Consider the following 16,102-nt stretch of genomic DNA (forward strand, 5'->3'; position numbering starts at 1 on the left):
TTAGCCTGGAGAAGAGAAGGTTAAGAGGTGATATGATAGCCCTGTTTAAATACTTGAAGGGGTGTCATATTGAGGAGGGAACAAGCTTGTTTTCTGCTGCTCCAGAGAACAGGACCTGGAACAATGGATGCAAGCTGCAGGAAAAGCGATTCCACCTCAACATTAGCAGGAACCTTCTGATAGTAAGGGCTGTTCAACAGTGGAACACACTCCCTCGAAGTGTGGTGGACTCTCCTTCCTTGGAGGTCTTTAAACAGAGGCTCGATGGCCATCTGTCAGGGATGCTTTGATTGAGAGTTCCTGCATGGCAGGGGTTGGACTGAATGGCCCTTGTGGTCTCTTCCAACTCTATGATTCTATGATTCTAAAAACATTAAGAGGCAAGAATAGAGCAGAGAAGGGACCATATTGTTCCAAAATGTCTCATAATTTAAAAGAAACTGACTTGAGGGTATGAATAAAATGTTGCAGCTCATACTGGGAATTGCCAATAAAAAAATCTAGGACAATATTTAGATTCTTTAAAAAAATAAAAGGACTACAGCAACAAATGACACAACCTTCAGCAACCACTCTTTACATTTGCATCATCCAAAGAAGCCTGTATTTTATTTTTCCAAATGTTTTTATTACATTGAAATCATTTAGAATGTAGGAAAGTTACTTCTCCATTAAAGTGGTCAAAGACATTCTGTATTTACATTTTCTTCCAACATTAGCATGAAAGCTATCATGTGAGGAAGGATTTTGTTCTGTATAGATATGTACAATTTTTACTTCCGTAAATTGAGGAATAACTCAAGGCTGAAGGGTAAGCAAACCTAGTACAGTGGGCCCTCGCCTTACGCAGGGATCCGTTCCGGATCCCTCCGCGTAAGGCGAATTCTGCCTATGCTCAAGCCCCATTGTAAACAATGGGGCTTGTGCATGGCGGCGCGGCGGCACGTGGGGCGCAACGGGCGCATGCACCCATGCAATTGAATGGGACATGTCGCCCCGCGGTTTGAGCGCGTATGCTCAAGCCGCGTAAAGAGCACCGCATATGGTGCGGGCGCGCTATAGTATAAATACCTGAAACATTCTACTTTCACACAGTAGCTTTTACCTCATGTTACAGTAAGGGCTAAGCTAGACATGGCTTCCAGTACATTTCTTAATCACATTCTGCAACTCTCCATGTCTCCTGCTCTCAAAAAAAAAAAAAAGAGCTACAAGACTTTTGACCTAGAATAGGATAAAAATACGAGTAAATAAGGTTGGTTGGTTGGCTTGGTGTGCCTTGGGTGCTAACTATAGTTTTCAAGTCAGCTTACATGTATATCTTTACATTTTAGGATCTTTTCTAATTCTTTCATAGCTGCCCTCCCCATTCTTATTCTTCTTATGATTTCATGACTGCAGCTTCTGCTCTGTTCAACATTTGATCCCAAATATAAGAACTCTTTACTATTTCTATTTCTTTATTGTCTCAACTGCACATACACAGCTTCATGTAATAAAACTTTTTGTGAGTCATGTAACTCACAAAACTTTTACTTGAGCCATGTGGAAGTACCTACTAGAAACTAATGGATACCAAAATCTAAGGATTATCAAGCCCGCATTTTCCCCTATGGTGGTGCATGCATGCAACCGTGCTGCCATTAGAGACAGCCCACATTGTCCTGTGGTGGCTCATGCATGCAGCCACACTGCCATTGGGGACAGCAGAACATAATGGCGGTGCAGCCATGTGTACACACCACCATGGGATAGTGGGGGCTTGCTATCTGTGGATGCTTGGATCTGCAGATGGCAAGCCCATGGATATCGCGGGTTGACTGTATACATGAGGCAATTTTAAAAAAACAACACACATATACCATATCTGCCATGTGAAATGGTAAAATTTAATCTACCATTTAAGGATTCATCGTACAATTTTTAAAGGTATTATAGGGGCTAGACAGATTGGCAGAAATGGGTGGTGAGATGCTGCCCCTTTCTTCCTCAGATGGAAACCACAGCAACCAAATGCTCCGAGAGACCTAAAAAGAACCGGCTCTCGGTGGGTTCTTTTTAGGCTGAGCCTGGGGCACCATTGGCATGCTCGCAGGCAATGATAACATCAGTGTGGCGCTGTGCAACGCAGACATCATCATTGCATGCCCCATATGGACGAGTGTGTGCAATGATAGTGGCCAGTGTGCGCAGTAGGTTTGCTGAGCATGTAGTTCGGGCTGAGGCCAGCACAAAGCACCCATCTGTCCAGACCCATAAATAACTTTTTTTTTTAAGTCACATAAACTGTCAATACTCAGTATGTTACCCAGCTGACAAAGTGTTCTAGTTATACTGAGTAGCATTTCTGGGACGAGCAAATCCCACACTAGCAAGGGTCAAGACAAGACACTGAACATGGAGTTTGAAGGGGTGCTCCCATAAAAGCTAGGGGAAAATATGTGATTCCCTTTCAATATGGAGTCTGATTTCCTGAGCTTTGTTTCAGCTGTATGATCATACAGTTCCACATCTCAATTTCTTATCACAAAATTTTAAAAAATTGGATCCAGCCTAGCATCACTTCTGCCTTGCATTTATTTTATTTTATTAGAATTCTTTCAAATTGCCTCTTCTAAAACCTTTTAGAAGAGCCAGTTTTTATTTGCCCTGCAAGTGGAAAAGGCTACATTCTGAGGGATACTGGATTTGGGGGAGGAGATGAATCAAACCCTCCCCAGCACTTCAAACTATGCTACTTTGGATAATAAAAAATCTACATGGTATGCCCCATTTTAAGTTACTAACAGGAATGGGCATTCTGTTTGATTGTCTGAAGACATCTTCCAATTGATACTTTGCATTTACCAGCACCACCTCACACACATGGATTTAATACACATACGTATACACATGTGTTTGTATTTAGATTCAGATTCTAGACTCCTGATCAACACATCCTTCATGTGTTAACATGGAAAGAAAGGAAATTCCCTCAGCCTATTACTCTGTTTTTCCTTATCCCAAGAGTATGGAGTAAAGAATAGTGGAATTGGCAGCCAGAAGAATGCACGCATGCAGAATAAAAACTTACAAAGCAAGCCATTTCCTCTGGTATAAAATAACAAGTTTTCTGGATAGCTATCAATGCAAGGTTTATCTTAGAAGTGGGGAAGGAATCCTGTTTTCCCCTCCTCTTTCCTCCACATTGAAACATCTACCGTACAAAGTAAAATGGATTGATCTAGGGAATAAACACTTCCCCAACTACCAGTCTTGTTAGAAGAACAGTGAACCATTTTAATGTGAAGCACATGACAAATTCACCTCTTCCATCTACATCTCCCTCTTGTATTCTTAATAACTTTGATTAGTGACAGACAGACTTTATCATGACAAGAACAGTAGAGTGGATTCATGGTAAAATACCTCCCCCCTATTTTCTTATTAAAAAGTGCATACATACCACACAGACACACAAATACATATTTTGGATACTTGGGGTATTTTACCAGCAGAAATGTGATTATTAGTCAGTCAGTCAGTCAACCTTTATTAGGCATACAACAACAACATACATTTACAGTATAACTTCACGATCATTATTAAAATTTAAGACATATTCTTGTTGCCTCCACCAGAAAATTGGCCATTGGCCTGGTAATATCTGGGTTCCGATCTTCCAATAAGTATTCCATTGATAACCCATCCAAACAGATATTCATTTCCATTTTTTCTGAACAATTTCTCCCTCGGAATTATATACAATGGACAAAGCAATACAATATGATTGAGAACATCTGGAGCTTGATCACAGTAACATACACGATACAAAAATGCAAATATCTGCCCCTGGTCATATTTGAGGGGTGTACATTCAATCTTGCAAACAAAAAGGCCTTCCTCGACACCAGCAGTGAAAGGGTTTGAAAATAATCCGGAATCCTACCCTGCAAGGGGGGGGGGATACCGAGCATCGCTGGAGAACATACTCTAGGAGGAGTTGGATATGTCAGTTGATGTTCTCTCTCTGCAAGGCATACCCTAATAGATTCAAGACAGTCCTTTTTGGTTAGTAAAAGGAGAGAATCAAAACTTAAACCCACAGAAATTAGTTTGCTTTCATAAAATTTAGCCCAACTGGCATAGTAAACATCAAATAAAAGACTGGATCTATTAGGTCTGAAATTTATCTTAAACCCAAACCTACAAGTCATCAACCAAGCTTCAGTTTCAAGAGCATTCAATCCCAGTTCCACATAAAGAGTCAGATGGTATACACATGGAGGTACAGATAATAATCTTCTGAAAAAATGTGTCTGCAAATGTTCAATCTCCTTATTAAAGGCTGGAATCCAGGTGAATATGCTATAATTGCAGTCTTAATTTGGCTTTGTAAATTTTTAAGGCCAGTAGAATATCCTGGTTGCCTTTTTTTATAATAAAAAGATTGTATAACTTTCCCCTGTTTGTATTACTTTATCTCTCTGTTTACTCAACTGCCCGGTAAATTGAAAAAGGACACCAAGGTAAACATACTTTTTGACCTGCTCAATTGTTTGATTACCAATCTTCTACGTTCCTGGTACAAATCTCTTAGAAAATACCAATATTTTGGATTTCTCAAAGTTTACTAGTAGGTGAAATTTGTCACAATATTCAGAAAATCTTTTCAAGGCTCTTACCAAACCCACCTGAGATAGAGAGAGTAATAAAATATCGTCGGCATATTGGAGTACAAAAAGTGGACTATTTCCCAGTGAAGCTGGGGGAGAATCTACTGTGGTCATAAAAGCAGATAGATCAGCAACTAATAGATTAAACATAAAATATCCGTCGACATACATCAAATCTGTTCATCCCCCTTACAATTAACACCAATCATTCCAACATATCTAGATCTCAACAGCGATGCTTTATGAAGGAACCGAGCTGTAGCAATAGAGATTTTTGAATCTTGTCCACTTTTGCCTCCCATTTCAATTCCAATTTTAATTCTGTTTTATTCCCTATGGTAACTATCTTACATACTATTGTTTAATTGTTAACTATTTTATTTTATCTGTTTACTAGTATATCCTTTAGCACATATTGTATATCTTTTAGATATACATAAGCTGTAGACAAGTAGTGCATGTTCTGGTTCTGGTGCACGCTTAGGTTATGCATATGTATTTATATTGTATGGAGGTTTATTGCACCTAGTGCACTGTATTTACATTTTATATATAGCTGTGTGATACTGCTTTTTATTATGTTACTAGTATTTTGAAACGGCCCTTGGGCTACTCAATAAATTGTATTGATTGATAATAGATTAAACAGATGAGGAGCCAACACATAACTCTGTCTGATTCCTATACCAGAATAGATACAGTCTGTTAATAGGCCCGTTTCAGAAAATTTCACTCTACAATGATTATTTGTATGGAGTTGGCTTAAAAGAAACAACAATCGAGGATCTACCAGTATATGAATCCTACTCAATTTGTCCCAAAGTGAAGGCTGGTGAATTGAATCAAAAGCAGCCTTCAGATCAATAAAAGCCGCATATAGTTTACCTTTAGGGCGGGACAGGTATTTGTTTACAAGGAATGAAAGCACTGTTATGTGGTCCACAGTAGACATATGTCTTCTAAAGCCCGCTTGCTCTGGACCTATCAAAGCTTGTGCATTCATCCAACTCTGTAATCTCAAATCCAAATAACTAGCATATAGTTTGCCCACTACCAATAAAAGACTTATTGGGTGATAGTTACCAAAATCCTGTCTATCCCTTTTTTAAAGATTGGAATTATTAGTTGACATTGGATGTTCAGATTCATATCAAGCAATTTCTTTATTCAGGAGAGAACTTGCTAACAAAATCTGTTTACACTGTCAGTGTATCATTTGTTTGGACTCTAAATGCTTTGTATTACAAAGCATGGGCAATGGCAAGACAATTTTTAGACTGATTTTTTTTTAAAGTTGATTTGATATAAGCAAACTTCACTTTCAATCATCTAACATAATGGCTTTCATCCAGAATTCCTGTGAGTGCTACTCTGCTTACAAGATGTTCTTGCTGAAGAAAAGGGGATGGGGAGACAAAATAAGATAAAATATTTTTTTTCTCTTCCAAAATGATCAGCCATGTATTACATTGTACACTCATCTGTTCATTTTAGATTACCACAATGGAAAGCAATCTGAAGACGATAGAAGAGGAAAACAAAGTAATTGAACAACAAAATGAGTCTCTTCTTCATGAATTGGCCAATTTAAGCCAGTCTTTAATTCATAGTCTAGCTAATATCCAGCTACCACATATGGTAAGTGACTGAGGGCACAAGTTAAGGAATTTAGCAGTCTCCTTCACCTCATGCAGTAGATGTCTTTTTGTTTTTATGTTTATGGCTCCTCAACCAGATGGAGATTTGCGGTATCAACCCTGAATCCATAAAGATAAATTTAACTGCTAAAAAAGACATGGTGGGCCAATTCCGATGTCTCCTGTAAAATTAAGTAAGCTCTGAACTAGGCTGTTTAATGTGCTAAGAAAATGGTGTCAGTGTGCTTTGATATTTGTTTTGCATAAATTAATATACTGTTAAGCAAATAAAAGTTGTATATGAACTACTATTTAATATCTCGTAGGAACCAATCAATGAACAAAATTTTGATGCTTACGTGACCACTTTGACGGACATGTATACAAATCAAGATCGTTATCAGAGTCCAGAAAATAAAGCCCTACTGGAAAATATAAAGCAGGCTGTGAGAGGAATTCAGGTGTGAACAGCTGCTGTAGTGGTGAAAATCTTACCTTTAAAAAAATGATGCCTCTTGTTTTTTGCTGCTGTAATTTACCAGAAAGTGTTATATATTTCTTTCTGTTTGAAACAGTGTTATGCTTACAAGACTTCATAATAATTTTATGTCTTGCTTTAAAGATAGTAAGTGCAGAATAGTTTTTTGAATACATTCACATTTTGTACGTTTTCATATAAGCTGACATAGTGTGATATGCCATGTAATGTTTATAGCTGCTAATGTATGCACATTTTTGGGGTAAATATATTTCTGAAGAGGTAAGCTGATCAAAATAAATAGAGTGTAAATTCTTTTTAATGCTTTAGTGATTAAATGTTTTAGTATTTTGAACTGAAATGGACACAAAAAAGAAAAAAAAAGAAAAGCCCGCTTTGAATGACAATGTTGCAGTCTGCAGCCACTTTTTAAACACGCTCATTTTGTCTCATGCTGGAGGATTTTATGGGAATTAAGAAATTTGTGTGCATATTGTTTCATAGCAAGAATTGGTTGCAAAAATGCTTTATTTTTGAACAATGCTTGAAAATATTGTGACTTTTGTTTTCAGAAGATGGTATGTGGTGGGGGCAATAAAAAGGGGGGTTTTGGAATTCCAAATAAAGGGCATGAATTAGATGTGAGATGTAAAATGAGTAATTTATTGTAAGACAACATCAAGCCATGGAAACTTGACAGAAGATTCAAAGCAGCTTAAACAGCACTTTTTAATTAACTTCTAAGCATTACATGGTATGGATATGGGAACATCCATTTGACAGGAGCTCTATCAGAGGTGGACAACGTGAAGATTTCAACTTTTCTTTTCCAATATACTTTGGGACCAATATCCTCTTATCTCTCCAGGACTCTTTAAAAGTGTCCGTCTGAGTTATCTGTTACAGCATTGTAGTTCATCTTTTCAGAAGTTCAGTCTTTCCTTCTTAAGGCAAAAGGCAATAGTTTAAAAGAAATATTGCCTTTAAAAAAAATTAATTTGGGAACGAACCTAAAAGTTTTATCATTACAGCAGTTACTGACCTGGATTCATTGCTACACTTGTGTAGGAAATGCAATACAGTTCAGTTAATCTGATCTTTTCACTTTGTTACCTTTAGGTTCTGCTTATTTTTGTTGGCGTACAATCATTATTACTGTGGCATTTCCATATGCTATCTATTTGTTCTACTCTTACCTATTGCAAAAAAATGAATGCAATCAAAATTTTAATGTAACTAAATATACTTTGGCACTTTTTGCTTTAAATTGCATCATTTCAAGCTTAAAAAAGTATTGTACTTTTCAGATTTGATTGTTATTTCTTCAAAATAACTGCACTATATGTATGCATAAGACCACTTTTTCTTGCAACATATTTGTTTCCCATTTAAAGTAGTAATTCAGATGGCGTGTTGTATTTGTCAGATGTTAAGTTACTTTCAATTTGATAGCATATCTTTTCCTTCCATGTCTTGATGTTATGCAGAAAGTACAAAAGTACTTTAAAAATTTTGTTATGAAAAAAGATGGGTTTTGTAAAAAAATAATAATAATAAAATAAAATATTTTTAGCAGAACAGGACTTACAGGGTCATTGTCCCCACAATGTGCCAGTTGACTATTTGCACTTACCTTGCCCTATATATCCATACGGAGGTGTGCAATTTCTTGTGTCATTAGCGTCGTGACACTAAATTTGAACAAATTAGAGTGGAAGCCAATGTGGCTAATCCAATAATATTGCTAAGGGGAGACTACAGGGATCTCACAACAAATATTCTGATACAATATTCAACCTCGGTATATATATATGTATAAATATATGTATATCCCAGCGGCACTTTATACTATTCACTGTACAAAAAGCTTACAGTTTTCCACGAGGACTTTAATAACTAGCTGGGAGAAGATTATGTAATTACTTTGGGGCTCTGCAGGATCATCTCTGTATAGTGCCCTCATTTCTGTTGTGCTATTAGTTGTAGCTGCCATGCTCAGAATTGCCTTTTTGAGAGCTGAAGCAAGGTGCTTGTTGTTCACCTTCTGCCATATATATTGTACTTTTTGCCCTAGCCTCCTTTTAGGGCTCTCATTGTCCATAATGGCATATGCATTTTTCCACTGCATTGTGTCTGCAGCTTCTTTGCCAATATAGTAACGCTTTCTGTAGAGTAATAGATAGTATCAGTTTTGGATTCTTATTGTTATCACCTATGTACAATGGAAAAGGGATTTTAAGCACAAATCCGCGCTACTCATCTAATGTTGGTACATACTATCAAATCAAAAGTTATCTGTGACTATTATATAGGGATCACAAAAGTGTCACATATTAGAATGCTGACCTTTCATCTGAAATTATTGTGAGTCATCAGAGTTTATTTATTCTAACTTATTGTTCATTTTCATTTCGGAGTTTAATTTAAGTGATCATTTATTAAGACAGAATTTTGTATAAACTACTTATTGTGCTCTCTGTGGAACTGAGGTTTGATTTATTTTTGTACTACACAGCATGGGTTTGTTGACATTTTAATTTTGCTATAAATGTGTGAAATCACAAGTTGCTGTGATAACTTCATTTTTAAATTGTGAAATTTGTACAAATTTTGTCATGCTGGATGTGAACACATCTTACTCTAAATAAAATAAATAAATAAAAATGTGTTGCCACATTCGTAGCACAGCTGTTCTCTGGTGAGTTGTTAATTTTCTTCCTTTCACCCTAAGTACTGATGGCACCTTTTTTTAATTCTTTAAAAAAGTCTCCTCATCAGATTTAGTTTTTTCATTATCAAACCAGATTGCTAATTCTTCTGTAGCAGCATGGTTAAAAGCAGATAAATTTACAATCCATGTGTAGTGCAATCCAGGCGATTAAAATCACATTTTAAACAACTCATTACAAAGAACTTTTCACACTTACATTTGTTGTGGACAAGGATTTTCAATTACTACAGTGGGCCCCTGTATCAGTGGGCTAGCCATGGATTGGAGTTCCTGCATATTGCATCACCTCATATTAGTCAATGGTGACACATGCACGCAGCCATGCCAACGTGGGTGCATGCACATTACCACCCATTGATTAATATGAGCTTGAGCACCTGTGTCTTTTCCAATCTGTGGGGATGTGTGGAATCAAACCTCTGTGGATGGGAAGGGCACACTGTATTTTAATTTCACTGGAGGGGATTGATCTCCACAAAATATTCAACTTACACTTCCTTGGCACTTCAGTATACAGTCTGCTATATGCATCTGAGAGTCTCTAGATCACTAGGCTGTAGCTGACATCTATGAATCTACATCACACCACAGACTCGTATTCAAATTCTTCTGAGTAACTGCGTGTGCTTTCCTCTATGTCCTAACTTGTGAGTAATATGTAATACTTCAAATGTACTAGCAAATGTACTAGCGGGCTTGCCTTCCGCAGCTTTGAGCTTACGCGGAAGGCAAGCTCCATTAGAAGTAATGAGGCACATACCCGCACCATCCTCCCGTGTACTGCTGTGTGCACATGCATAATTATTTCCTATGGGGCTTGAGCATACACTCTTTTCCCCATATGTAGGGGAGTCCGGAACGGGTGAAGGGCGGACTGTATTAACACATTTATTTTACTATGTCTATAATAGTTACAGTTGAGACACTGAAAGCTGTAAACCACTTCAGCAGTTCATTACTCTCAAACCACAGCCAAATGACTGATACAGCACCACTTATACATAGTGCAAATGGAAACTGCAACTGCACCTGCTAGCTTCACCATTTCATGCACCTAGCCTCCAGAATTCAAGGCACAGGCGATTTTAAATATATACATGAAAATACATAACATTTGTGGATGTGGTTTGTACCTTACTGAAGTGAATGCTATAGATAATTGGATAGGCAGGCTGAGTAGAACCCAGTGTCATGACATCAGGTTAGGCATACTTAAGTATCTGGACCAGCAGGCCATATATCCATCCTATCATCATAACCATGTATAGTCTGCACCCTAAATCCCATTGGCACAGGGTAAATTAACACTGCAGAAAGCACTAAATTAATTTATCATCATTTTACTGTGATTTCCCCCTCTGTAACTTTTCAACCAATTGTTATAATATACTATCAGTTATCAAATAAGTAATATTTTAACTATCCATGACGCTGCAGTCTTCTTCGAAAAATCACACCGAATGAGCCTCGAAGAGAAACGACAATGCAAAAAGAACCGCAACCTGGAAACATCACCCAAGGAGACTTTCTGCTGTGCTTTCTGCAACCGGACCTGTTTATTCCGAATTGGCCTTTTTAGTCACCAACGCGCTTGTACAAAGCGCGGGATGAGTCCTTCCTGAATCTTCGTTCGCGAAGCAAAGCCAGAGAGAGAGAATATTTTAACTATAAAAATACATCATTTTTTGTGGGTTTTTTGGGCTATGTGGCCATGTTCTAGAAGAGTTTCTTCCTGATATTTCACCAGCATCTGTGGCTGGCATCTTCAGAGAATGCTGGCCTGGAAAGGAGTTGGGTGTGTGTGTGTGTATATATATATATATATATACACACACACACACACACACACACACACACACTGTGCGAACCTGGGAAAGCAGGAGTGATTTGCATGTGTATTGTTCTGTTGCTAATGGCAGGCCTCAGGGCAAAACATCAGGAAGAAACTCTTCTGAAACATGGCCACATAGCCCAAAAAACCCACAAAAAACTATTGACGCCAGCCATGAAAGCCTTTGAATTCACATATAAAAATACAATTTGCAATCTTGTCCATAAATCCTGCAGAAGCCAGTGGCCAAACCAATTAGTAACAATTTAGGGACAAGATAGCCATATATGCATAAACATACAAAAACACAAACAGATTACAGTTCTCATATGGTTTGGAGTTCCACTACCCAGCTATATACAGTATACCATTGATAAAACTATGGTTGGCATCCTACATAGTCACCTAAACTGACACATCCATACCTGCTCCCTGTCCAGCCATGCTTCATATTCATGATTGTGACAGTATTACCATGACCACAAATGTCCTCTTTCTCACACCTGCCTTAACAGCCAGCAGACAGTTGTGATCCAGTGACAACTGGAGGGCCACAAGAGCCTTCCTCATTGGTGAACTACCACATTTATTTGGCCAGGATTCAGACAAAATAATAATCAACCAACACTTGGCGATATTTCTTTTCTTTTTCTATGGAAGGTCTTAGTTTGGGGTCTCAAGGGTTACATGCAGCCCACAGGCTGCAACTTGCCCACCTAGCTTAACAAATTATGGATGTGTCCTATAAAATCAACAGTGTATGTGTGTGTGTATTCCAGAAGTTGTAGCATGTAAAAGGACAGGATGTGCACTTATCAATCCAAGAAATATGGGGTCAAGTGAAGTTATGACTGGCATGATGGAAAGAAAAGAACCATAGATACGGACTCTGACAGGACTCTGTTTACATTGTTCCTTCTGTAGTCTTTTGAATTCATATGTAGTCGGGTCATTCAGGCACAATTTTTTGGGGGGGAGGACTTAAATTTATAGACTTGTAAGGCTTAAATAAGAAATTGGCATAGTGGTTTGAGTGTTGCATTACGACTCAGTCTTGATTTTCGGCCATGAAACTCACTGGGTGACCTTGTGCAAGTCACATACTCTAAGCCTCAGAGCAGGGCCGGCTCTAGGTATTTGGCCACCCTAGGCGAAAAATATTTTGGCACCCCCTGTCACCCCTCATAATTATTTTCACCCCTTGATTTCTGTTCAGCCCCAGGGAGGGAGGCAGGGATGGTGGGTGGGAGGAATCCTTATCCTCCTCTTCCTCAGGATCCCATCCTCCTCCTCCTCTTCGTCTTCACCATCTCCACCCAATCCCCTCATCCTACTTAGGGTCCCATCTTCCTCCTCCTCCTCTTCCTCCAAATCACCTCCTCTTCCTCCTCACGATCCCATAGCCCTCATCCTACTCTGGATCCCAGCCACCTCATCTTCACCCCAATCCCATCATCCTTGGCCTCCAGATCCCCTCCTCTTCCTCTTCCTCTTCACCCCGATTCCATCATCCTCATCCTGCTCAAGGTACCATCATCATCACTTCATCATTGTCATCATCATATCATCTTCCTCAAGATCCAATCCTCCTCCTCCTCACCCCAACCCCATCATCCTTGCCCTCCTCAAGATCCCATCCTCCCCATCCTCATCTTCTGCATGGTTCCCTCCTCTTCCTCCTCCTCCTCCCGATCTTATCACCCTACTCCTCATCCCACTGCAGGTCCCACCTTCCTCTTCCACTCCAGGATCCCAACCTCCTCCTCCTCCTCATCTTCTGCATGTCTTTTCCTCTTCACCTCATCCTCATCCTCCACAAGATTCCATAATTATCACCACCACCATCATCATCTCATCTCCCTCAAGATTCCATCCTCCTCATCATCTTTGGCATGGTCCCCTCCTCTTCCTCTTCCCCCTCCTCTTCACCTTGATCCCATTATCCTCATGCTCTATCAAGATGCCCTCCTCCTCCTCCTCCTCCTCCTCTCTCTCTCGCTCTCCTCTTCTCCTCTCTCTCTCTCCTTTTGCATCATTCTCATCTTCTCAGGATCCATCATCCTCATCCTTCCCAAGATCCCCTCATCCATCATCATCTCTTCCTCTCATTCCCTGCCTCCTCCTCCTCTCCCCCCCCCCACAGAGGCTGGTCTGGGGCCATCCTGGGACTATTTCTCTCTCTCCCCCTTTCTTCCCTGGCTGTCTAGTGAAGAAAAATGCCCCCCTTGCCCTCCAGCCCCAAGCCCCCCCCTTGGCAGGCAGAGAGAGAGGGAGACTTTGGAAGCGGTCCCAGTGCTTGAACTTGCCACTGCACTGGGAGATGGAGGAGAGCCACTGCTTGTCCTCCATGAAAATGCCAGTGCTTTTCTTGATGCCCTCCTTGCTGGCCCAGCTCTCCCCTTTGGCCCAGGCCCCCCAGTGCCAGCAGGAGCAGCAGCTCCCAACAGCCCAGGGTGCCCATTGCGCTCTAGTCCTTGCTGCCCTCTGCTCTTGGCTTCTCAGTCTTGGGAATAGATGCCTGGCTCTTGGCTCCCCACCTCTGCCACAAAGCTGCCTCCCTGCCTGCCTTCCTTCCCTCTGGGCTGGATCCCCATAGGAAAGTGAGCCTCCGAAGCTGCCGCGCTGCCCCAAAATTTTGGTGCCTTAAGTGGCTGCCTAGTTCACCTGTATGGATGAGGCGGCCCTGCCTCAGAGGAAGGCAATGGCAAACCTCTTATGAACAAAACCTGCCCAAAAAAATCCCACGATAGGTTTGCCTTAGGTCACCATAAGTCAATCGGAGACATGAAGGCACACAGCAACAACAAGGCCTAAATACCCTAAAGGCACCAGATCCTATCTGATCTTGGAAGCTAGACAGGGTCACTCTTGATTAGTACATAATAATAATAATAATAATAATAATAATAATAATAATAACAACAACAACAACAACAACAACTTTATTACGGCCATTTGGCCAGCACACTTGATTAGTACTTGAATGAAAATTTTCCAACAAAGACCGGATGTTATAGGATGCGTTTTTGAGGAAGGAACGATCAAAACTACATCTGAGTATTCCTTGGTAAAGAAAACCTTATCAAAGATTCAGTGGGTCAAAATAAGCTGACAGGCAATTTGAGGACACATGCACACAAAGTGAAAATCTGAGTCTGTTACCTGTAGACTCAGGAGATTATCACACACAGCATTTAAACCACAGTTCCCCCATGAAAGGATGTGGCATGAGCCACTGATGTCTTTAGGGGATGCTGCCTGCACTGAGTGACACCCCAGAAGAGGAGTTATATCCAGTCAGGCCCTCCCCCCTGTGTGCTGTCCCCATGCAACCCATGCCCTATCCCTGAACACTATTCTCTGTGCACTCCCCTCACATACACCATCCCCTGTGCACTGTCCCCACATGCTGTTCCTGCACTATCCCATGCACTGCCCCCCCACTGCTCTACACTCATGTGCCATTCGCAGGGATGCTTCATTTCTGCACCATCCCTGCACACACACACCCCCCCCGTGCCCTGTGCGTGCTCCCTCCATGTGCTGTCCCATCCTTTTCCTCATCAAAAAAAGGACAGGGCGATGGGGGGGAGTGCACATTGCCCCAGAAGCCCTGCCCCTCAGAAGCCCCATCTGCTGCACTGGGTAACACCCATTGCAGGTATGCCACTATCATCAGCAATGCTGATCGCACAATGCCACTTCCCCTCATAGGTGCCCTATTCTTGACTCGTCCCTTTTTATTCATGGTGGAAACATGTGAATGAACTCCCAATCATGCAGTGCCCCAGGTGTGAAAAACCATTCCTGGCCCGTTCACATGATTGGCAGTCACGCGGTGTCATTGTCCTCACCTCCCCCTTTTTCCTCTTCCTCCTTGCTTTTTTTAAATGATTTTTCCCCCATGTTTTTAGTGCAATTTTGAAGCTCTAAAGACTCAAAATTTAATTTTTTAAAAAAAAGCTTAAATCAGGACTGCAGAGCTCTGTAATTGTGCAAAAACAGTTGATTTAAAAAATATTTTAAATATCTCAAAATGGCTTACAAATAAATAAGTCACAAAACTGATTGCTAAAAAATTAGAAGACAGCAATAAAACACTTGGGTGCCTTATTGTTGACTTACGGTGACCCTAAAGTGAACACTTACAACAAAACAATTCATTAGAGGCAACACCTCCTTAAAAACTAGAGATAACTGACCTCATTAACAATCAAGAAAATCATCAGGGGAATACTTTAAGACATTTTAAAAAGGCAGATCTCCCCACCCCCTTTCAATATTCAAATATAGATCTAGAAGCAAGCTTCTTGTGAATGGTTCTGCTTATGGTAACTGCTGCTAATAAATTTTCAGGGATTTCCCCATCATCCTCAGATGATGTTCAGTCCAATTCTTTATGCAGCACCTTAAAAGGCTTTCAAAAACTGCTTTGAAAGAGGTGAGGTGAAGTGAAGTTACTTTCTCTAAACTGAGATCTAATCTGCTGGGGGAGGAATAGACTGAAAAAATTCTACACACTGTTAAATACTGGGAAGCAACAGCATACTTGTGTGATCGTTCTGATACGTTTATGAGAAGTGAGGAAACAGAGAACGGAATCATATTCTCATTTGACTCATGCCAGGTATCCTTCAGGATGCAAGGCAAAAGATAGGTCCAAGGAAAGTCAGTCAAACAGATTTAATATCAAGATCGCCAGCAACAGAGAAGCACTCTGCAGTTTCCAGTCTCAACCTGTTTGGGAACTTAAGTTCCTGCCCTTCAGGC

At 40.2% G+C, this 16,102-nt stretch overlaps 1 protein-coding gene across 1 annotated transcript in view; it reads left to right on the top strand.

The window, feature by feature from the left end:
* The window catches only part of MYT1L (myelin transcription factor 1 like), a 409,399-nt gene extending 399,962 nt beyond the window's left edge, over positions 1-9,437 (top strand). The window contains 2 exon segments of the mRNA XM_042477632.1: positions 6,150-6,293; positions 6,619-9,437. Of these exon segments, the coding sequence (XP_042333566.1) occupies positions 6,150-6,293; positions 6,619-6,759 (285 nt within the window). The 3' untranslated portion in view covers positions 6,760-9,437.
* The last annotated feature ends 6,665 nt before the right edge of the window (positions 9,438-16,102 follow it).

This window comes from Sceloporus undulatus, chromosome 1 (assembly GCF_019175285.1).
Source record: "Sceloporus undulatus isolate JIND9_A2432 ecotype Alabama chromosome 1, SceUnd_v1.1, whole genome shotgun sequence".
Classification (NCBI taxonomy): Eukaryota; Metazoa; Chordata; class Lepidosauria; order Squamata; family Phrynosomatidae; genus Sceloporus; species Sceloporus undulatus.